At 44.6% G+C, this 23,586-nt stretch overlaps 1 protein-coding gene across 1 annotated transcript; it reads left to right on the forward strand.

Annotated features, from left to right (window-relative positions):
* Window positions 1-4,278: 4,278 nt before the first annotated feature.
* Window positions 4,279-21,556, forward strand: mn1b (meningioma 1b). The gene is made up of 2 exons (XM_050050785.1): window positions 4,279-8,882; window positions 20,059-21,556. The coding sequence occupies exons 1-2, from the start codon at window positions 5,354-5,356 to the stop codon at window positions 20,289-20,291; spliced, it is 3,762 nt and encodes a 1,253-aa protein (XP_049906742.1). The 5' UTR covers window positions 4,279-5,353; the 3' UTR covers window positions 20,292-21,556.
* The last annotated feature ends 2,030 nt before the right edge of the window (window positions 21,557-23,586 follow it).

Consider the following 23,586-nt stretch of genomic DNA (forward strand, 5'->3'; position numbering starts at 1 on the left):
ACTAGCATGGACTAGACTTTCAGTGACACGCAGGTCAGAAGAGCCACACAATAACAGCGGAATCCGTGCTAAAGAGCAGGAAGGGCCGCCAGTCTGCAGCCTGAGATATCCGCCTTTTTTATTGTTTGTGGAGGAACGGTCACATGTGCCTGCTGCAAGGAAACCAGTCATATCTGCCCCCAGAACAAGCAAATAATGCTGTTTCTAAAAGCGGAGATGGGCAGGCTCGCCCACACACCTCCTGTTAAGTGGCAGCTCGCAGTAGTCTACAGTAGGCATGTATCCATCCATCCATGTGTCTCCCTCGCAAAGAAGATGAAGGGACATGTCATGAGTGAGCCCCTGTCGCTTAAATAGACGAGGCAACAGATGAAGAGAAGAAATGGATCTCAAAGGGAGGCTCGAGACTTGACACAGCAGGACATCCAGGCGCGATGCCGAGGAAAGACTTGATGTTCAGTGCTAAAAACACTTTGTGATCGCCAGAACGACCAGCTTATTGCTTTCAGCGCATAAGCACAAGTAACAATATTCCTAACTGTGTCAGAATGAATTGTACAGGCCTCCAAAATCAAGAAAAGAATCTGCACCACTGTTTGTTGGCTGCATCTCCTGCTATGAGATGACACAGGGGTGAGAGTGTCTGTTTTTGGAGGAAAAGACGCAGTGAAGATTTAGCTTTAGGTCCACCCCCCTGCTGTGTTTGTGTATGTGACCTTCCCCTTGGGGCCAGATTTGCTCAGAGGCTGCAGGTTTTCTTGAAGAGGAAAGTTATTTCTGGCCGGTTGGCAGTGATGTCACGAGTGTTTCCTCATCCTCCGGGCTTGGGTCAAGTTTAGCTCCAGAGATTCTCCTGAGTTTTCCTGTTGTTCTGGGAGAGGTGGAAAAGGTGTGGAGCCAACCAGCGAGGAGAGGAGGGTTGGAAAGGGGGGCTCACTGTCGCATCCCTCCCTCCCTTAATACAATGGTTCTTCTTTGGATGACAGATGCTGCTTAACCCACTCTGACCCGGGGAGTTGTGATGGCTCAGCTGAGTGACAGGCCCATAGAGGACACACTTGGCTCTACACTACACTGCCCGAACTGCGCAGAACGCCACCCCCCTGAAAAGGGAAGGAACAGTCTCTTTGGGCAACCCCCATGGTAATATATGTCTATCTGTGGAACACCATGAATTAAGGCTAGAGGAGGGCACCCACTTGTGCTATCTTGTCCTATTGAGTGAAATATTGAGACAAATTGAGTACTAAATCACTATGGAGAAGAGTTGTATTGTGACAGTGCTTGAAAGCCTGTAGACTGTCCATTGTCATGAAGTCGCCTCCGCAGCAGCTCTGAGCTGCATTTATCATCACTGGGGACTGAGGGGGAAAGAGACCATGCCATCGGTTTGTCATACTTAACTTGTCTGTCTCCATCTGAGAACACTGTAGTCAAAGCTAACGGGAACTGTATCACAGTGGTATTAGTATTACAGCCAGAATAATATCTTGATTTTTTCTGCTGTTAAGCTACAGCATGCTTGTTTCTAGTGTCATTATTGGGCTTTGTGATACAATGGGCCTTTATCAGTTGAGAAATGAACATGAATTCTAGTATTCCTAACGGGCTTCGCAGAGCTGTGATGGCCGCCTCGGCTAAAACAGTTTGATATGCACACACTTTTTTTGTTTGCCTGGGTAAAACTCTAATGATGCTACATCCAGCTGGCTCTCAGATATAAAAGCGGTCCTCTAGCAAGGTGATACTGAGGGAAAAAGTGTTGTTGTTTTTTTTTCCAGCAACAAGCACAGCAGCCATCAGAACATCTCAACATGCTTCTCCTTCCTTCTCGAGAAGACAGGTGCTTTACACCGTGTCTCCTCCACAACACATCCACCCTGCCTCCTCGCTCAGAGCTGCTGTCCTCTCTGCTGCAAAGAGTGCACATCCACACACCCCCAAAAATTCCAAATATACACACATACTCTGTTCCCCAGCACCTTACTACGCCTTGTCCTGACCTGTCTCCAGCCTCAGCTCTGACACACAGCCTTCAACTCTGGGTGCAGGGCTGAGCACACAGCTGTGAGCTGCTTATTTCTTTACACACATCATAGATAAAAATACCTGAAACATCCATAACACTAAAGAGCAAATCAGAAAACAGTGAAGTTTAGATGAGCTTTGGGGTTTTAATGTACATATTTATGACTGAGTTTGTGTTTTGCACCGTCTCTTGTGTATTTGTTGTTGAGTTTTATGTATTTTAAAAACCCATCTAGGGACGTGCATTGCAAATTAGCTTGGGCTATGAAGGCTGTGGTGTGTGGCTTATGTTACATACGTGTCCCTATACAATTAAACATTAAATTATAAATAAATATCTGATTGCATGAACAAATCTAAGACACTAATTGTGAAATACCCTACACATACATTGCATTCCTATGTCAGCTGTGGTTGTTCTAGTAAAATAAAATCATATTTACCTTGGGAATAATTTTCCCTACTGCTAATATTGCTTTTCTTCAAAACTCAAAATTTCACATGATAATAAGAGATTACAATCTTGCTCCCTAGGTTTTTATTTAGATTTAACAGTTGTATTCCCAGTTTATAGCAATTTAGACTGAAACTGTTCTCTGAGTGCTTCAGCATGAACGTGGGCAGCCGCTAGGTGGCACTGTGTCTGTTTGGTAAAAGTCCACTTAGTCCCCCCCCAAAGGTAAAGCCGTCTGACACCAAATTCTCTAAATGCCCACTGTCCACAGTGTCGGGAAGGGATAATATGGTGTTCTCATTTCTCTAAAGAAAATATCCGTGGTGGTGAGCAAAGGTACATTGTGTTCAGTATTTCCGCATGTTTTCTTTATTTCATATAATTACACACACTCCCCTCACTCACACACACAAGATGAATCCTGGATCTGAAATATTTGTAATACATCTTTCTTTTTTCTTAAGTAGTTTAAATTTGACAAAGGGACATTATGCCATGCCAACATTTCTGAGAACAGGATCCAAAGAATCTCAAGAATTCACAACTGACTCTATAAATACACCAGAAGACAAAGGAAAAGAGAGAAACACACGTGTGAGCTACAGACACATTCTGAATTACATAACAATAACATCTGAAACATATGCAAAACTCAAATCTATGGCATTAAATTAAAATATATCATAAAGTAGGTTATTGGTCTGATTATAAAACAAGTAGGGCCAGACACATTATGTAGGCTGACTTTCTTTTATTAGAACTTTTGTCTCAAACTCACATGAACATGCAGAAAGCCTATTTGCAATCATTTAATGTCTTATCAGGTTATTGCACCACTTAGCCTCACACAGATAACCCCGGCCATCTCGGGCCTGCAGCTAATTAACCTATAAAGTAAATGATCCTAATTTGGCCTTGGAAAAATGTTCTATTATAGTGAGTATAATACTAAGAGAATGCTATTGATTATCGGAACCGAAGCCCAATATCATCCACATGATTTAGTTCAGATGGTCTTTTAAGGAGGATTTTTTTCCACCCCGTTGGGACACATTCACACACCAGAGTGGGGCGAGTTTGATTGGTCAGAGAGGTGTGAGCGTCACACACTTTATTCTAACGTCAATATCGGCTCTGATATTTAGGCTTAATTTCAGATAGGTGGTGATTTCTCAGTCTGCACATCATGTTGGACTGTTTCATTGTTAAGAATAGATTTGTAGGATTTCTTACATATGAGAACAAATTAAGCGCCCAGTTTGTAACCTCAGCACCGACTCATGTGAAATGTCTCCACGTTACAACTGGTTGCTTGTGTATTCGTTCCACAACAGCTTGTTATTGTGTTGCCTACATATATTTGATTTCCATTAAGTTATGCGTAGTGAAGTGCCTGGATGAGCGGGTGCAAGGGCTTAAAAAGTTTGTTCATATATAAAGTGGGTTAGAGCAACATACCAAACAGCAGTGTGCACATTTTCACTTTAAGCACTGCTATTCCAGTGGAGAATATGAAAGTTGCACATGTGTATTCTTACCTCAGTAATTCTGTTGTATAATTAACAAAAAAGTTCCCTTTGCAAACTACATAATTATCTTCTGTGGAAATATTGCGCTATCTGTTTGGGTGAAATTTTAGGTTAAACCCAAGATCTGATTTTCACACAGGCTTTCACAATCTCACGGACCACCTTAAAAGCCTTTGTCCCGCCCTCGGAGCTTTCTTTGGCCCCTCTGATTGGCTGAGACCTCGTGGATGGAAGCGGCTGCAGAAATGCAAAACTTGTTGCTGGCTCCTCTGGACGCGTTGATCTCACACAGCGCCAAGCGGCAGAGCGGAGTGTGAGTGTATCTGTATCCCAAGTGCACTCAGACCACACCAGACAAGACTCGGTAAACGAAGGGACGCACACATTAGGAGCGAAACGCATTGAAAGGACTTAAGGCAGAGGCGCTTCGCTGCAAGGCGCATGACCGGCGGCAGCGGGTGAAGGATGCTGTCAAGCCGCTCCGTAGTTGTGGAGTGCGGGTAGTGCACGCCGCGCTACTCCGGGTTCAGGTCGCGTAAACGGACGCTCCGGTTCTCCGGTGCCTTGGTTGGAGAGCCGTGTTTGTGGACTTTCCTGCACACTGGACTTTTGGCTGCGTGCCTGTTGTCGAGATTTTGAAGGACACCGGTGGGCACTATTTATTTAAAAAACAGATTTTCCCCCCTCAAAGCCACAGAGGTAGTTTTAACCACACGGCTCTAATTGGACTTTTTTTCCTTGTTTCCAGTATGGGACCTTATGCAAAAAGTCGCACCGGGACATTTGACATTGGACTGGAATAATGAATTAGCTGACAGAAATTGTCATATTCCCTCTTCGATCGCTCCAGTTCTTGTGCGCTCTCCTTTTAGTTTGTGAGCGAGATGTTTTTGTGTCATGTTTGCACCGAAGAAATGCGCACAGAGAAACTTTGGAATATGGTAGGTCACCCGTGCAGCAAGTTAAATTGCAGTGTTTTGTATTTGTATGCTTAATCAAAGACAGAAAGGAGAGCAGTCAAGTGCACGCATAAATAGGGGAGCAGGGACACGGTTTACGTGCGTATTTTGGACACAGTCTGTCCCCTCTCTCCTCCGCGTCCTTGGAGAAGTTGAAAAACAAAAACAATTGCTTCAAAACAATGAGAACTTATTTGGTGAGTTTAAACATTTAAAGTGGATAAAGCAGTTTGATCATCAGAGTGATACAAACATTTGAATAGTTTCTTGTGTATCTCTTTTTTTCTTCTTTTTTTTTTTTGCTTTTGGGGACAGACGGAAAAACAGACAGTGTGCCGATGTCTGGCAAACTGGCCGTCATGTGGGATTGATTGCAGGGGAGTATGTTTGGGCTGGAGCAGTTTGGTTCTCAGATTAATAGCAGAAACCCTGGCCAGTCAGAGAGAAACATAAACCAACCGAGACTGAACATGGGCTCCCACTATAAAAGCCCAGGTTTTCACGCCGGAGGCCCGCCGGGAGCCGTGGAGCCCGGCATGGGCCCTCTGAGCGAGCCGCAAATGCTCGGGCTCAACATGAACATGAACGGAGAGCAGTACGGGGGCTTTCACCCGCGGGGCCACTCGGACATGCATACAGGCGGCGGACTTCAGCAGCAGCAGCAGCAGCAAGGACCCATGCATGGATTTTTTAACAACCAGCAACCTCATCAAGGACATCCTCACGGCCATCAACCTCACCCCCACCAACCTCACCCCCATTTCAGTGGGAATTTTGGAGGCCCAGAGCCAGGGTCATCATGCCTGCATGGTGGCAGGCTAATGGGCTACAACAACAATGGCATGGGACCACAGCAGGGCTTTGGAGAAGGATTTGATCCTCTCACTGAGGGACAGGCAGGGGATGGCTTTCCCCAGCAGCAGCAGCAACAGCGGCCTGGTAACATGCCTGACTTTCAACATCACGGGCCTCCCAGTGGCAGCCATGCTGTCCCCGCTCCCTGTCTACCCCTGGACCAGTCTCCTAACAGAGCAGCATCCTTTCATGGTCTCCCCTCCTCCTCATCATCCTCTTCTGAGTCTCATGGCCTGGAGCCTCGGCGGATGCCCAACCAGGGAGCTGTAGAGGGATTAGAGTATAACTTCCCAAGTGAGCCTCCATCTGGACATTTTGATGTACATGTATTTTCCCCATCTGATTCAGAATCTCAGTTACCCCATTTTGGGCCCGGAAGGCCAGTTCCCAGTGGTAATTTCGCAGGGAACCCCGGCATGCCACGGACACCAGGTATGTCAGGCATCTCTAAGGGACACCAGCCGCCGCCACAGCCCCAGCAGCCTCAGCATGGAGTGTTTTTTGAGCGTTTTGGAAATGGCCGGAAGGTGCCCGTGGGAATGGAGCCGGGGGTCAATGCAAGACATCCTCTCATGCAGCAGCAACAACAGGCTGGCTTGATAGCCAGACAGAATTCATGCCCCCCTGGCCTCCCCCGACCCCCTCAGGCTGAGCCCGGCTCGACTAACCCTAACATTCTGGACGGAGGGGTCATGATGCCTGGCCAACACAACCAGTTTGAATATCCTATTCACAGACTGGAAAATAGGGGTCTGCACCCTTATGGGGACCCCATGTTTAATATGCAACAGCCAGCTCCTCCTCCATCCCAACAGCCCCCAAATCAGAGGCTGCAACACTTTGACTCTCCTTATATGAACATGGCGAAAAGGCCTAGATTTGACTTTCCTAATGCACATGGCGGTGAGGGCTGGTGTGGTGGTATGGATAACCACCTCTCTCCCTCTGCCTACCCCGGCCTGCCTGGAGAGTTCACCCCACCTGTGAGTGAAGGTTTCCCTCCAGGTCCCCTGCAGCATCCGGGGCCTGAGCAGCAGTCTCTGCAGCAGCGGCAGAACGCAGCCATGATGATTAAACAAATGGCCTCTCGCAACCAGCAGCAGAGGATGAGGCAGCCCAGTCTGCAGCAGCTGGGTCACCACGGCGATGTACCTCCTGGCCCAATGGCTCACGGAGGCCCAGTCGGGAGCATGCCACAGCCCAACTTTGACAGAGAGAATGGTGGCAGGATGCCCAACATTGATGGACAAAATCCTCATGTAACTCAGGAGAACTCCTGGTTCCAAGGGTCCCACCCACCAGGGGAGATGATGTCACGGCGTATGGGTGGAGCGGGTAATGAATCAGGGCCTCATGACATGGGGCTACAGCAGAACGGGGCTGGGATGATGTTTAGGCCAGGCATGGGCATGCAGGAGCCCATGAGAATACCAGGAGATGGGCATGTACAGGCTCTCCATTCCCCCGGCATGCACTCACAATTCAGCAGCAACATGGGCAACCTCTCACAAATGCAGTCTCCAGGAGCAGGGACAGGGCACCCGAATGCACCAGCAGAGAGGCGGCCGGCTGACTTCCCTGCACCTCCAATGGGAGCACAGCCAACGTTTCCCTATGGGGGGGCTAACCGTCAGGGGCCAGCCCACAGTGCTCCCCAGGGGGTGAACACCTCACCAGGGAGCTACCCTCCTCAGTCTGAGTTCCCTCCAGGCCAGCGGTCGTCTGTTAGTAAGCTTGGAGCTCTGTCCCTCGGGAACTTCAGCAAAACCAGCACTAAAGACAGTGTTTTCGGCCAGAGCTGCCTGGCGGCCCTTTCCACGGCCTGCCAGAACATGATCGCTAGCCTAGGGGCCCCCAATCTTAACGTAACATTCAACAAGAAGAACCAAAATGAGGGCAAGCGAAAACTGAGTCAGACAGAGCAGGACATTAATAGCAGCACATCTAATGGGACTGGCAGTGCTGGACCTGAATATTTTCAGAGCAGCACTTCCCAGAACAGCCAGATGCCTGGCACTGGGAATAGCAACTCTAAGCCTGCAAGTCAAAGCCAGACGGTGCAGGGGGAAGCCAGTGCCCTCTCCCCAAATTACAACATGGACGCTACCCCGTGCAGTGAGGGGAAGGCAACAACAGGGAGTGGGAGAGGGAGAGGGAGGAGAAAAAGAGACAGTGGACATGTGAGCCCTGGAATTTTTTTTTCCCCTGACAATGGTAACCCTGTTGTAAGTCCAGGCCAGCAGACCCCCTCTGCTGGCGTTGGGGAGAGGGGTGGGGGAACGCCCCATGAGAAACACCTCCAATCACCTTCTTGGGGAAAAGGAGCCGACCTAATGTTGGGGGACCAGGCCGACCTGATGTCTTCTTTGGACAGTGGCATTCAAAGTGTCGCCAAGTCTGACAGTAGCTCACCACGAGTGGACTTTCCTGACGATGTCAGCACCCACTACGGCAACGAGGATGAGGTGTCCTCCAGCTCAGATGCAGGAGGGGCCTCGGCCACCAAGCCGAATCGCAGCCCGATGATCACCGGCTCACCCAAAATGCAGCGGAGTGACCATGGGTTGATAAATGGACAGAAGCCCTTAGGCATGGGCATTAACAATCATACTACCTCGACACCAGACAGCTATGGACTGAATGCTGGTGGGGGCACAGGGGCCAGTGGGGTGAGCCACCCGGGCACTCCTGGGGTGGAGCAGGTACGCACCCCATCCAGCACCTCTGGCCAGGAAGAAATCCATCCTCTGGAGATCCTTCAGGCCCAGATCCAGCTACAGCGGCAGCAATTCAGTATCTCTGAGGACCAGCCCCTGGCCATGAAAAATGGCAAAAAGAATGGCGACTGTCCCTCACAGAACGGAGACAATGAGCTGGCAAGCTGCAGCCCGGATGCTGGGAAGGGCTCAATGGGCACTATTGACCTTGACACCCTCATGGCAGAGCAGCACGCCACCTGGTACGTGCCCAGTGACAAGGCCATGATGGACGGGTCAGAGGATGACAAGGCCATGGGACCATGGGAAAAAAATAAGAGCCAAAACAACAGCAAAGAAGGTAAATCAAACACTTTATTCCTTTGGTTATGTTTCACCCACTTTTCTCTTTCTCTAACCCTCTGTGTCTCACACTCACTCTCACACATGCAGCACGTACTACACTGACTGCTCCATTTTGCTTCTGAAATTAGTCAATCCTTTTCCTTAAAATGTCACTTATTCCTTTTTCTGAAATTCAGTGTAACATCACACACACATAACAAGTAAAATATGCTGTTAAAAGAAAACCTTTTGTCCATACTGTGCAGCCAGAAAGCAGCCGTCTCTGTGTAACTGGGGTCTTTTAAATTTTAGAGGTTTAACCTATAGGAAGATAATAAAATTAATGGCAGCAGCATTCAAGTCTTTACAAAGAAAAAGAAGATTTATGAGGTATTTTTCTTGTTAAATTGAATCAGTATTTGAAGAATGTAAAAAATGATACTCAGACTGGAGCAGTTTTTAAATGCCATCTGACTGAGCAAAGTAAACCTTGCACATTTTTCGACAATGTATTTTTATACGTTTCTGCATTGTGGAGGCACTTCAAAAGAACAGCTCAAGTAAAGTAAACATTTCCTGTGGGTCTTTATCTCGGTTTTCAGGGTGAACAACTACATTGAGAAGATTAATAGCTTTTTGAGGATATGCGTTTGCGCAGCGGGGTTTCCCTCGCCTTGTTACGTGTTTGTTTTTGTTATTACCATGGGATAATACGGAGCTAGTGAAAGTGGATTGATTTTAGATTGGCAGGACAGGATTTCAAGGATTAGATATCATGGTGAAACCAATACAGCCATTCAGGTTAAATTTTATTTTACGTGGGAAGTTAATTTACTCATTGTTTAATCGCCTGCTATTTACTATCTACTTTAAAATTGCAGCTTTAATATTGTTTAGCAATTTATTATTTATTATTGCCTCCTTTGTCACTTTTAAATGAATTATTATTATTATTATTATATACCTCGATTATTGTAAAATATTTTTAGACTGAATTTAGGAGTTTTACAATACAAAGTTTCTTAAGGAGAATGTTAAATCCTCTGGCCTAAAGGCACAGAGGTAGCTTTTCAACTACACGCAGATATTACACTCTGCAGACGAAGGTTCATAATTACAAGTAGTTTTATCTTCATGTTTTTAAGGTGGCTCTTAATTAAAATGCAGAAAAATAATTTAACCTGCACTTTGTTGCGGATTAGTTTCTCCTTATAATTCGTTTTCCTATAATAATAACAATAATGATATTAAAAATAGTATTAACAATAATATTTAACGCTGTTATGATTATTATATATACAATTTTAATACTGCTACTTTGTTACGATTAAATTGTTGTTTTATTAATATTTTATGTGCCTTAATTATAACAGAAAACTAATTGAATGCATTATAATTGCGAAATAAGCCAAGTTATATGTATTGGTTTTATTTATCCATTTCTTTTTTATGCTTCTTGTCTTTTTCTTTCTGTCTTTTTTTTTTTTACGTTGGCTATTTCCACATGATTTCAAACCAAAGCAGAGACAGAGATGGTTGATAATTCTGCATGATAAAATCTGTAAGAAGTGCCCACCGTCAGGGTAAAGCCACCGTTGGGCCTGTGGATGTGTGTATATATAATAATGTGCATGTATATAATAGTGGATATAGCGCCTGGCGCGTCTCGAGCGCCTCTTTGTTCTGATCAGTGCGGGTGCAGAGAGGGGCGGGGGCGCGCGCCGCGCCGCGCGGAGTCTGGGGTCCAGGCGCATTGTTTATAAGAGACTGAGCTCAGGGTGTCGGGTACTAACACTAATGCCATTACTTCCACGGAGCACTGTGACTGTTTTCCACTGATGCAGCTGACTAATATCGCGGGTCACACCAATTATAACTCAACAGCAAAATAACAAGCAGTGTACATCTTTTAATTTGAGCCACAACGATCAAAACTAGAACATTTCACTTCTTCCAGCTATTTGTTTTCCTTATAATTGGTCTCCGCTGGTGCTCTCAGCTAAATTACAGGACAAATGACAAAATTATTGAACTTATTGTGGCTTTTCTTTTTTGTTCCCATGATTTCTTTTCATCATTTACAAAAGAGGTAACTGAGTACTAATTTATTATAAAAGAAAACAACAACAACAACAGAAAACAACAGAGCATAAGAATGTAAAAAATAAATGAAAAAAAGTCCACTGATGCCAGGAGATGATAAGTAACATCATCATTTTTGATATTGATTAATGAGTATTCTTTAGAGTTGGAAACCCAGCACTGATAGACAGTGACACCCTGTTGCTCTCCTTGTTTTAATTTCTGGGGCTGATGGCACATTTAACATGATAAATTCATAAAAATCAGTAGGTATTTAAAAGCAGAATAGTCTCATTCCTGCTCCAATTTCCTCTCCCCCTCCTCTCTCCTTCTCTCTCCTCTCCTCTCCTTCTCTCCCTCTCCTCTCCTCTTCTCTCCTCTCTCAGCCCTCCCTGCATGGACACGAGGCATGCAGCTCTGGAGCGATCGATAGCTAGTTAGCACAAATCACGGCTCCTGACAGTTTCTCATTTGAGTGCTTCAGACAGCAAAGATGAAAAAAAGGGTGGAGGTGTATTTGGGAGGGGAGGGGGATTTCGAGATTGAATCTGATGCTTAGGCTACACAGAAGGGAGCAAAATAACATAATAATTTAAGATAAGTCATAGCCCACAGTGTAGTTCCATAAGAGCCAGCATCCCACAGGCTTTTTTTTTCACACTGCAAGAAATATCCACCTCTACCAATCTAGTCCTCACTCTTGTGAGGAAAATGCAGCCATTGGGGAGATAATGTCAGTGACACTAATTTGAAATTAATCAGGCCGCTTCATTAGGCCATTAGCATGAACTAAATGTAGCTTGGTCAAGAAAATTCTTCAAAGATGAACATTTTCATTAGGACAAATTTAATTTAAGTAATTCCACTGACAGTGGAAATGATTTTCCCCCCATTTAAAATAAGTTAAAATAACATTTTAATCACCAGCACAAGATGACATCACCAGTTAAGATATTTTTTGCAGTGGAAATATGTAGAAGGTTATATAAGTCTGAAATGTAGGTGAAGAAAAATTGTTTTCTGAAGCGGTAGAATTTCATTTTCTTACAGGTAAAAACACGTGAAACAGTTTTCTATCTGTCCCCTTCCAAAACTCCTTTTGTCATCAGCATTTCATTTACATATATATGTCTATTTTTTGCTCTCTTGTGGGGTGTATTTGAATTATGCATAGATTATTTTAATTCTTAAACAATTAGCATTTTATCAGGTTGTTAAGATCACTAATGATAAACCGTAATTAATACATTTACAGAAAATATTTTTAATACCTAATTTAAAATGAAAATGTAGCTGAAAGTGCATTTAAATTAATTATAATTATAGGCAGAACTTTAAGTGCTGTCACGTCTTAATTTTTAGATACGTTGTGAATTACTTGTCAGGTGTTTAACTTTACCCAGAATATGACCAAAAATATGAGATCATCTCTGTCTAGTGGGAGTTTAGTTTTTCTCCCGAGAAATCACACATGATGCGTGTTATTATTTTATTTTATTTTTTTAGTTTCACTCAGTGTTGTATACAAAATAACCTTTAACTACCTGATAATTTAAACAGGTGAATTACGGTGTTGTACTTTGGTGGTGCAGAGGAGTTTGCTTCAGATGATTGCAGGGAAAGTAAAAAAAAGTTGGAGGTCAAGGGTCAGTTTGGTCGTATGAGGTGAATGTTTCCATCGCTCAGTGCAGCCTCACTAAAAGCGCTCAGTGTCAAGTTGTGTGAAACTTCAGAGGGACCCCAGATCATTCTGTAGCCAGGTGCGTTTGCCTCAGCGCTTCGACAAAGAGAGACTTGAGGATCCACAAATCTCGCTATGATCTAAATAAGAAATTCAGTGTCATTCTTTAGCTAACTTCCTCTGAATGTCTGAGCGTGCAGACAAGTAGCCTATAAAAGTTCAACTGTGCTCTCGGAGCTGATGTCTGTTCACCCAGTGCATCACAGCTCGCCCTCTCTGTGCTCCCTGTGTGCCTGTTTAAAGTGATGCGTGCTGCAGTAATGGCCCCCTTTGGACCCCATATTTTTGGCCTTCTCTCTCTGTGACAGCATGTAGCTGAAGTTTTTCACCAAGACACAGCTATACCTGCCGCTGTAAGCTCGCGGCCTGCAGAGTCTCGTGTGCAACACAGCATCTTGTGCTCCAATGGAGGCAAAGAGTAGAGGTGTACGCAAGCAACTTTCCTTGTACAGTGCCAGTTAATATTATTTCCCCTTTCATGTAAAAAAAAAAAATATTTTATGCTCTTCCTCTTCCCTTCTCCTCTGTATATCTTAGCCAGAAGCCGACCGTTCATTTGGAAACTTATGCACAGTCTTGATAACAGGCAGCCAGCAGGCGTAGGAAGTGATTCAGTTATTTTTACTTTTTGCCACACACACTTGTGTGACTTTTCTTTTTTTTTATCAGCATAGTTAAAACACTTCACAGTTGACCCTGTGGAATAGTTTCACTCTTCACTCTCAATAATCAGCCCATAAACAGCTCTAATCATGATCAAATCTCTTTGGCTCTGACTTTGACAGGTTTGAAAAGAGGGAACTTGCATCTTATCACACCTACTAGAAAGCACTTAAATCCACTGAAAGAGCCGTATTGATATTCCACCATGGAGAACAATCCTGTGAGACTACCTGCCTTTGACATTTCAGTACGACAACAACCCCACAAATCACACCAGTAATTTCTATTTCCTTTTTCTAAAAAAAGGAGAAAGTGATTGGCACATGCTTGAATGTGGAAAAAACAGCTCGGGGCAGTCTATGTTCTTTACCTGTCATTACAAGGTGTTTCATATTGACTTTTTTTTTTTTTTTTCAACAACACACTTTCACCAAGCCCCTTGCACACTCCTGTACTGCAGTAATGATAATCATTATGATAATCATAGCAATTAGCCTTGGTAATATTGTTTCCAAAAGTCATAATTCATCCTCAGGCGACTCCTGTAAGTTGGTTATTGACAGGTTCATGGGGGCTACAAAGAGCAGCTAGTTTATGTCCACAAGTGCTGATTTTAGCAACGTAAATACATGATTATAATGACGGAGCAACATCTGAGACACTAACATCCTCCTAAACAAACACGTTTTCCTTTTCTTGCTGTGTTTGTGATTCTACGCATCTGCGTGTGTGTATGTGTGTGCGTGTGCTGGTATGCACGTGAGTGTGTGACGAAGGGCAGGTTTGTAGACACTGCAACTTGATAGTGTGGATTTGTCAGGTGTAGACATAAAGTTTGATTTATTTAGACTCGGTGTCAGGCTCACAGCTCCAGCCCCCCGATCTCAGGTGTCTCGCTCGGTGGAACACGCTCACTTAATTCTAATGTGTTGAAAATATTTAAGAGTATTTACCCGACTTGTAAATAGTGCAGGACTGAAAAGCGCCTATCATGCATATAAAGCATCTGGAATTTAAGACAGCGTTTATGTGTGTGTGTGTGTGTGCATTCGTGTTTGTTTACGTGCTATGTGTGTGTGTGTGCACGTGCACGCATGTGTGCTCTATGTTCCCGGGCTTTTGCAAGACATTGAGCACTAGTGACAGTCAAAGGAAGCCTATTAAAGAAGCGTGCTGGTGACTGATGAAGAGAGAAAAAGATGAACAAAGGTGTCAGGCCTTGCTGGATTTTCAACTCTTCAAAATAGCAGCTCATCCGGTGTTTTGTTTTCCCTGGGGAAGGGTGTTAGAATAAAATAAAACTTGTCTCAGCATGTGGTAAATATTCTCCTCGGATGCAGCAGGGAATGGAAAGCTGAGTTTATCTGGGAGATGCACAGAACGAGCAGTTTCAAACCTTCGATCGTGGATGTATGTGACATGCCTCCAAATGTCCACTGTCTTGCTGAATGTATGCCAGAACAAAAAAAAGAAACTCCTGAAAGGGGTTCATATGTTGCCCGGGGTATGAGCACAGCTTTTAAAAGGTGTGTGTTTTCAGGTTTTCAGAGGTGCAGATGTTGTCATGCTGCCAGCAGCGGTTATGTTATTAACCGTACAGGTAGTCGTCAGGCGCCTTTAATTTGTATTGAGCAATTGACAAATGGGTTATGACACTGGAGCTGTTTCTCCTGGGTGACGGAAGGAAAGACTGATGGAGTGAAAGAGGAAGTAGGAGAGATAGGGTTTTTTTTCAGAGAACATCTGTAGTTTCGCTCATGAGGCGAGTGGCTGTGTAATAGCTACCATTTGCATTTACTGAAGAGAAAATAATTTAATTTAAAACATTTTTTTCCATCAGTTACTATTGTAAATTCTCGTCTGCATGCAGTAGTTTTAAGAATATATTCTCTCTTATATCTATTTAGAATATTTCCCCCTATAATAATGCAGCTACTAAATACACAGTATCATTTTTAAGATTTATCTATCTAATTACACAGATTAAAATGATCTGTTTACACTTTTTGCAATTCCTGGTGCATCATTCATAATTACCCCCACTATTATTTAATCCAAAACAAATGTCTGTGTCATGCAGGTGCTTCTAACCTCAAAATTGCCACTGTTTTCATGTGTGGTTGACCTTTTCCAAAAAGGGTGAAAACACAGAAAACAAAGTGTTGCAGCACTGCGCTGAAACAAAATAGAGACGGCGAAGTAGATCAATATGTCACCGACTTGGACGACATGCTGGACAGGTCCTGGACATGGTTGTGAGTTATGAAGGAGGCACTAAATCACTTCCCATGTTCTGATTTGTGTCTGGTTTCCTAAGCACTTCTTGTGGCCAGAGGGGGAGGTGTGCATGTGTGCGTATGTGCGTGTGTGTGTGTGAGTTTGAGGGGATGGGAATGGGTGTGTTGCTGGAGAGAAGGTAACGAATGCTGGGGGCAATGCCTGCCTGGGCAAGTTTTTTTTCCTTTATGTTGCAGGCCAGAGAACAGAGAGGAAATTCGAACCAAAATAACCCCTGTGTGAGAAATGTGCCCCCCCACTCCCTATAGATATCCTCCCTGCTCTGAGGGAAAGGTCACACTGCGTTAGTTGGGTGGGGGTTGCAGGGTGCCTCTCATGCCCCCTACCCACCCTGGGGCAGGGGGTACCTGGGACAATACCTCTGTTAGCCCCCCATATCATCTTTAAGACTTCCCTCAGCATGACTGTACTTATTCGATTTTCTACGTGGCTTAATTATTCGGCAGCGACCTTCATGTCCTGTCACTTCTGAGACAGTGATGAGACAATATAGGGAGAACCTTAAGTCGCTATATTTCCACAGAAGAAGACCCTTTCTCACCCCTTTTTTTGTGAAATCCGACTTTTTCTCTGTGGTTTGTGACGGGTGTTTTGTGCTGACAAAGACAGAATCCTCTCACAAGGCCATAGTGGTAGTTGTTATGCTAAAGGAATCTGACCTGATGTCACACACTGTCATAGGAGCGGAGGCCTTTGGGTGTTTTTGTCAGCGAGCCGAACATTCTGATTGGGCTGGTTTGTGTTCAGCCAGGATGGGGTCGCGCCCTCGGGAGCATGGGGTTAAAGGTGAAGTGTCGTCATGGAAGTATAGAGCTCGGGATGGAAAGGGCAGAGGCCTGCCGCATGGGATTCTGGGGCCTGGGAAATCAATGTGACGGCTCTGAGGAACTTGCGCCAAAGAGGAGCTTTTCTTCTCCTGTTAAAGAAATACATTTCATTCAGCTGCTTTTCTGCCCTACATACTTCTCACAGATAGTCACAATATCTGTGTCAGCTTCAAAGGTTACTGTCATTGTTTTTAACTGCGCTGTTTTTTTTGTTTTGTTTTTGGGATTAATTGAAAAAATAATTGCACGCTGTAACACTCATTAATAAATTGCTAGAAAACATGGTCTCTAAGCAGCCATTGTTTACCTCCCTGCGTTGCTCTGAGTGTGTTGAGTGTGTGTGATATGACATGTAAACCCGTGTCAGGCCGTCAGCTCCCAGACACATTGGTGTCATCCAGACAACCAGAGCTGCGCGCTGCGCTCCCAGCCTTCATGGCATTCGAAGCTCTACTCATCTCTGTAAATCGTCTCTGGCTGTGTCTGTGAGACGGCTCCAAAAACCCCACTGCTATGTGTGTGTGTGTGTGTGTGTGTGTGTGTGTGTGTGTGTGTGTGTGTGTGTGCATCATCACTAGGCACTAAATAACAAAGTACCGCACTTGGGGCGAGAGATATAGTGATATAAGTGCATCACATTAAATTCAGTATTTACTTAACACATCACAGTGGTAATCTTTCCTGGCTGTAATGTGGTTAAGGATATTTAGGTGTATTTGTGGCTCAGCGCAGCTGCTCGCGCTGTTACCGTTCTCTTTTTATTAGGTATTTTCCCCCTCGCTTGTTGATGCTAAGCACTTGTTCCCCTCAGATGAATAGGCTATTATTGAGATATTACCGTGGATATGAATTCTACGTTAGTCAATGAACAGCCATAACAAGATAGATCTTATTATATATATAAAAAAAAGATTCCCCTGCTTGCAAAATGTCATGGTGATTTGGGATTTAGACTTGTGTGATGTAGAATTTCACACTGCCGTTTCCACTTTTGAAGGAATGCGCCGCCATGGATAATGCTTACAATTTAAGGGTAGTGTCTTGATTTTTTTTCCATAAAATTCACATCCCTTGAATCCCCTTTGGCTACCCTGTAATGCTGGGTGATATTTTAATCCTGTGATGGTCAAGTGTGTGGCTCTTTTTACAAGTGGTGGATTTTGCACATGCTGTTAATTGAAAAGTGTATTGTAACAAACAGCAATAGCTTTTTAACTTAAAAAGATGTTAGAAAAGTTAAAACTTAACATTTTTTTGCCCTTGACAGCATTCCTGAAATTATGTGTAACGGTATATAGATTTTTTTTTTTTTTTATGTGAGCTCATATCTGAACATGAATCCTGGGATTATACAAGCGATACATTTGTGAGTGTGTGTGCGGGAAAAATGAGTTATCACATTTGTTATTTGATCTGTGTGCATTTTTACCTCTCTCTTGTCCTTGCGTTAAAGCTGAGTGACGTGTTTAGCTGGGATTGTGTGTGTGTCTCTGTGTGCATGTCCATATGTATGTGGGTCTTGTGTGTGTGTGTGCGTGTGGAGCAGCAGCTGAGGGCTGGTGTGGGTATGGCAGCGGCGGCAGTGGTTGGCGTGTTGTGTGTTTTCGGCCGTGCGTGTTGTCAGTTTGCTGTGTGTCAGCAGTGAGCCAGGGGAACGCTTGGCTGCCTATTCAGGCCGGAGCGGACCCTGCTGTGCCCAGCTAGCATGAGCTGCTGGCGGGTGCTGGAGGGCACAGCGCTGGGAAGACGAGAGTGTGAGTGGGTGGAGGGGGTGAGGCGGGGAGGGGTTGATACTGGCAGGGGGTGGGGATCCGCCATGCTGAGGTGTATGACTGGACCCTCTGGCAAATGTTAGATCTTGTCACCGCCACCACCAACACTGCTCTAAATCCTCATTTCTCCCTTACCCCCCCTCCCTGCACCCCAGCCCCCACTTACACCGTGTCTCCAGTCCTTGGGAGGGAGATGGAGATAGAGAGAGAGAAATTTACAGAGACCGGCAGCCAGAGAGACAAACGAAACAGGGAACAACGGGAGGCTTGGCTGCCTGACCTTTTACCAAATCCCCCCACTTTTCCATTCCAGTGGTCGCAGCCCAGACAGGCTGGGGGGCAAGCCTGCCTCACTGCCTGCATGTCTGCCTGCCCTGCCTCTCTTGGTTGTCCTCGCTGCATGGCCTGGGTTGGCCTTCTCTTCCCTGGCTGTGTTTTGTTAACACTGTGTCACCGCTGCCTCTGGGTTTGTGAAAGCAGAGAGGGAGAGGGATGGAAACAGTAAGCAAAACAAAACTGTTTAAGCAGCAGAGAAAGATGAGCTAAAAAGGGGGAAACAGGGTTGTGGGTGATACGGAGGTCTGCGCTCCTCTTGTCTCTCAGGTGAGCAGCAGACTGACTGGAGTGTTGTGATCCGCAGCCTCTGTGCCCAGACTGTGTCGTCTATCACAGCCTCTCCCTTCTCTGACACATGTAACTCAGCTTGTCAGAGCTGTTTTCTGCCTGTCTCTACACTCAGACACCCTGCACCTTAAAGTGTCTTTGTGCAGAACACTGATCCGCTCACCATCCACATGGAGCAAGGCAGTCATATATTTTGTGCGGTGAGGCAGCGGGTGAATAATCGGACTGATTTTAGCAAAGGATCCCTAACATCTTCACACGCGCTATTTCGGCGCTTTGGGCTTCCTTGGAGGCAAAACCCAAAGCACACGATGCAACACTAGTGTCATAACACACAGCCCCACCATTACCTCTTTCCTAGTTGCTGTGTTCCTCTTTCCCCTGTTGTATTTTTTTGTATCTTCTTCAGAACTTTTCTTCATTTCTGCCCTCCTCTCCCTCAGTATGCTGCAGCCTGTCTCACAGCAGATGAAGTGTGACGCTGCGCTTTTATGTATAGTTTAGCCAAGCACTTCCCGTCCTCGTCAATCTTCCCCTTGACTAATTTCTGCGTTACACGGCACAAAGTGATTTTTCTCCATATGTGAAGCATGCATCTCAGACGTCAGCATTAACTCTCTAGCACGGCTGATTTTTTTTTTGATTTTTTTTATGTGACTTATAATCAACCTGTGTATGGATTTTCCGGAAACTCGGTGCAACCATTTAATATGAGGCTCCACACCTTGCTGACACAGGGTCGATACTGTGGCATGGTCATTATACCACTAAATTGGGTCAAGCAGGGTTAAAGGCCAGTATTCTCCATGCCCTTTGACCCTCTGACCGGAGGTTATGCAGGAGCTCTCCAGATTTGCACGCCTGACTGGGAGCGAATGAATGCGTGTATGTTTGTGTGTGTGTGTTTTCACTCGTGTATATGAGGCATGAGGAGGTGGAGTGTGAGCAGAGGAAGCTTTGCTTACAGCCTCCTTTTCGGGTGGTATTGATGGGGAGGGGGGTGGAATAGTGTTGAATTAATTTCACAGTGCAGATTTAGAGTGGGAAGTGAAAATGACACTGGTTTAATTAAAAGTGTGTATTTTAAATGCTTCATCTGTATCAGAGAATGCCAATTGCTTGAAGTTGTTTTAATTTTTTTTGTACAGTCTTAATTAACCTTTTCCTCTCTGTGTTTGTCTGCAGAATCAGAGCTCTCCCAGGGTAAGGCTGGAGCTGGGGCCCCAGGAGTCGGAGGAGGAGGGGGAGGAGGAGGAGGGGGAGGGAGCAATGGAGGGAACCACCTGCAGTGCCTGTCCGTCCACTGCACAGATGAGCTGGGGGACAGTAAGGGCCGAGGGGGGCCCGTCTCGTCCTGGCGCTCTCTCCACTCTGATATCTCCAACCGATTTGGGACATTCGTGGCGGCACTGACTTGAGAAAAAAAAGCAGGCCCAGCAGGAAGTAGGAAAGAAGATTAAGAAAAGCTTCAGAGACAAATAATGATGATGAGGAGGATGATGATGATAAAGTGTTGATGAGGCAACTGCGAGCAGCTCCTGCCTGTTCAGGGACAGAAAGACATTTATACTCGTAAATGCAAACATGACCACAGACGCTCACTCACTCTCTCTCTCTCTCACACACACACACACACACACACATACATGCACTCACGCACACACACATACAAATACCATGTTTTTTCTGATACATGCAGTCACACTTTAGGACACTCTCTCACATACTGCTGGACAATACAGCGCGGGCTCTACTCAACAATGCCCACATCTGGAAAACCTCAAATCAATATTTTTTTTTTCTTTTACTTTCTTTGTTGAAGAAAAATAAAGAAATGTCAAAGGAGGAGAATACAGAACCAGAAGAAGCAGAAGAAGAAGAAGAAGAGATATTCAGTTATCATTGGCTTCGATTGTATACCAGTGTTGAGTTTTGTGATGCGACCATGATCTCATGACTTTTACTCTGTTGCTTATTACAGCCTACCTGCTCTCACCTCAGTTCTGGTGACGGCTCTAATGTGTACATTATCCCTCAAATAAAGGCAATTGTACTGCTTGCATCCCCCCCAAATTTACAGATCAAATGCCAGCTGTGGCAGAGCTAGAGAAAGATGGGAAGAAGGGTGATTTTGCATGAATGTAACACAACTCACAACTCTTTTTTCCCTTTATTTGTGAACACAACATTTTCCCTCCCTGACAAAGAACGATTTAACCTTTACCATTTGCTGCTCTTAATCATTTATGATTTGTTGTAGTTCTCTATTCTTTGTTTTGGCAAAAAATAACTTTCCCTCTTCTCTTCTCACCTCTGCTATCGACCTCATGAGCTCAACCGCTTGTGTACAATTCAGCCAATGGGAACTGAAAACGGAGGTCAAGGGATTGTTTAATAAGGGAATTGAACAAAAAAAGACTATTGGTATTGCACATGTATAATAAGAGAAAATTTGCTGTGTGTTAGGCAATCTTGTAATCTTTAAATAAAGCTTCTGTTGAATTTGAATTTCTGAAACAATAGATGGAGGACTGTGACGGCAATTTACGAACTGTTTTTTCTTTTTTTTGTTTCCTTTTTTTAATAATATGTAAAGTGCAGTCGTCTGTTTTCCTGCATATTGTATATATCTGTATATGTTTTATTGAGTAACTAAATAACAATAAATATGACGTTAAAGGTGGCATTTGTGTTTCCCTTGGCTTTTTGTTCTTTTGAAGCCTCTGAAAACTTATTTGTCTCTGCAACAAACATGAAATAATTTGGTATTCTATGCACAGTAAATATTCAAAGAAAATTCAATACTGTAGGATAGTGTGTGTGTACCCTGAAGATCATCAGTGAATTACAGAGGAGCCTGCAGTATATCCCAAGTGATAGATGTGACAGGGAAGTTGTGGACTGATGCACAATACCTGACAAGCATGCAGGAACCTGTGCCATGTTAACGCTAGAAGCAGCAGCAACAGGAGTACTGGGAAATGTGGCTTGCTGGTGGATTAGGAAGCCAAGACGATTAATGCCATGTACACCTGCTCACAACCTGTGTCGCATTTTATCCACCCATCTCTCCTGACATCGTTGCTCCAATCCATCGTACATCGTCATAAAACAGCAATTCAGATTACTTATTAGAATGTTTCTTGAAATACAATGCACGCAACCAAAAGAAAATTTTTCTTGCAAACATTCTACATTATTTTATTTTTGACTCTGATTTGCCTGTTTTCCTTATCATCACTGTTGATTTTGGCGACCCTACACCATCTTACTATCAGCTCCTCCCCCTGCAACCACACAAAAACACACACACACACACACACACACACACACACCTCCCCTCTTCCCACTCCCCAGGCCCTCTTTGGCTCACCTGCTCTTTATTGGCCATCTGCATGGATGCTTAATGCTAATCAATAACTCCCCTGTGTGCCAGCTCTGAGGTGGAGATGTCAATGCTACCTAACAGGGCTAGTGATCAACCTGCAACGCTGCTGTCTAAGACACACACACACACACACACACACACACACACACACACACACACACTCAAACTGGAGCTCCCTGCAGGACCCTGTCTGTGTTATTCAGGTGTGTTTGTGCTTGCTGCTGTACCCGCCGCCTGCTGTGTAGGATTGCAGAGCCTGTTGTGAATGTGATGCTCAGAGAGCTGCAGCGTTAGCAAACAGCAGAGACTGGTTTTGTGAGAGACTGTCATGTCACCTGGGAGGGCCTGTTTAGGGAAGGAGAATGAGGGGAGAAAGTGGGGAAACGGCTGGGGAATAAATGCTGATTACACTGCTCACTGTGAAATTGAAGCCGGAGATTCTCTGTTAGGTTTAGTCACTGAATCCGTAAAAATATTGTCTGACTACCCAAGGCATTTTGTGCTTTTGTGTACACTGTTGTTCGCATGTCAATATTTTTCGTAGATATTTTTAAGCACTTAATCCCAGCACGCATAAAATGCATTCAGCGCCATTTATTCACAGTAATTAGATCTGTCACCTTTCTATTGTTCACAGAGGACACATTGTACAAAGGTACAACACAGTTCTCAGGCAGCAATGACACTGGTTTGACTAGTGTTTGGCAGTAGTGCCAACATAACTGACTAGCATTCGTTTAATGGATCAAAACGTACAGTGTGTCTTTTCACGGGTGGGTCAGCTGACTACTTATGGACCAGAAAAGGTTCAAGTACTTTCCAACCTGAAGCTGAGCTTTGTATTTGTGCATACCAGGGTTATACATTTTCTGAAAGAGTCACCACCACGGTCTGTATCTGCCATGAGACTCCTGTGGTGACACACTACCTGTCGGTCTGGTTTGGCTGACCTTTTTTATGACAGGACAACGGCTTGTGCTCACAGGTTTGTGATGAGCACAGACAGCTGTTGAACAACGGGTTGTTGTGTGTCCGCAAAGGTCTGTTGACTAGTTTTGCCTTCTTTGAGATGTAAAATGTACATTTCTGCAAACCACAGATATGTTACATTTGTACATTTCATACTCATCATGTCAACATTTCTAAAGTGACGTAGTTCTGATTACACGTATATGAGCTGACTTTGTCATTGGGATGGCTGCCAAGCTGTAGCCCCCTGTTCGAGACCACCAAACAACAACACTGGCTGGTTTTGGCATGACATTGCCGCATTTCCAGTGGCATTTATGCCACCAAAACCAGGTATTTTAAGCCAAAACACGACC

The sequence above is a fragment of the Epinephelus moara genome, chromosome 8 (genome assembly GCF_006386435.1).
Source record: "Epinephelus moara isolate mb chromosome 8, YSFRI_EMoa_1.0, whole genome shotgun sequence".
Taxonomy (NCBI): Eukaryota; Metazoa; Chordata; class Actinopteri; order Perciformes; family Serranidae; genus Epinephelus; species Epinephelus moara.

What these genes read in the sequence shown, in the direction of transcription:
- mn1b (XM_050050785.1), top strand. Translation starts at nt 5,354, where the DNA reads ATGTTTGGGCTGGAGCAGTTTGGTTCTCAGATTAATAGCAGAAACCCT. An exon ending in CCAAAACAACAGCAAAGAAG is followed by an intron (nt 8,883 to 20,058) that starts GTAAATCAAACA and finishes GTTTGTCTGCAG; the next exon opens with AATCAGAGCTCTCCCAGGGT.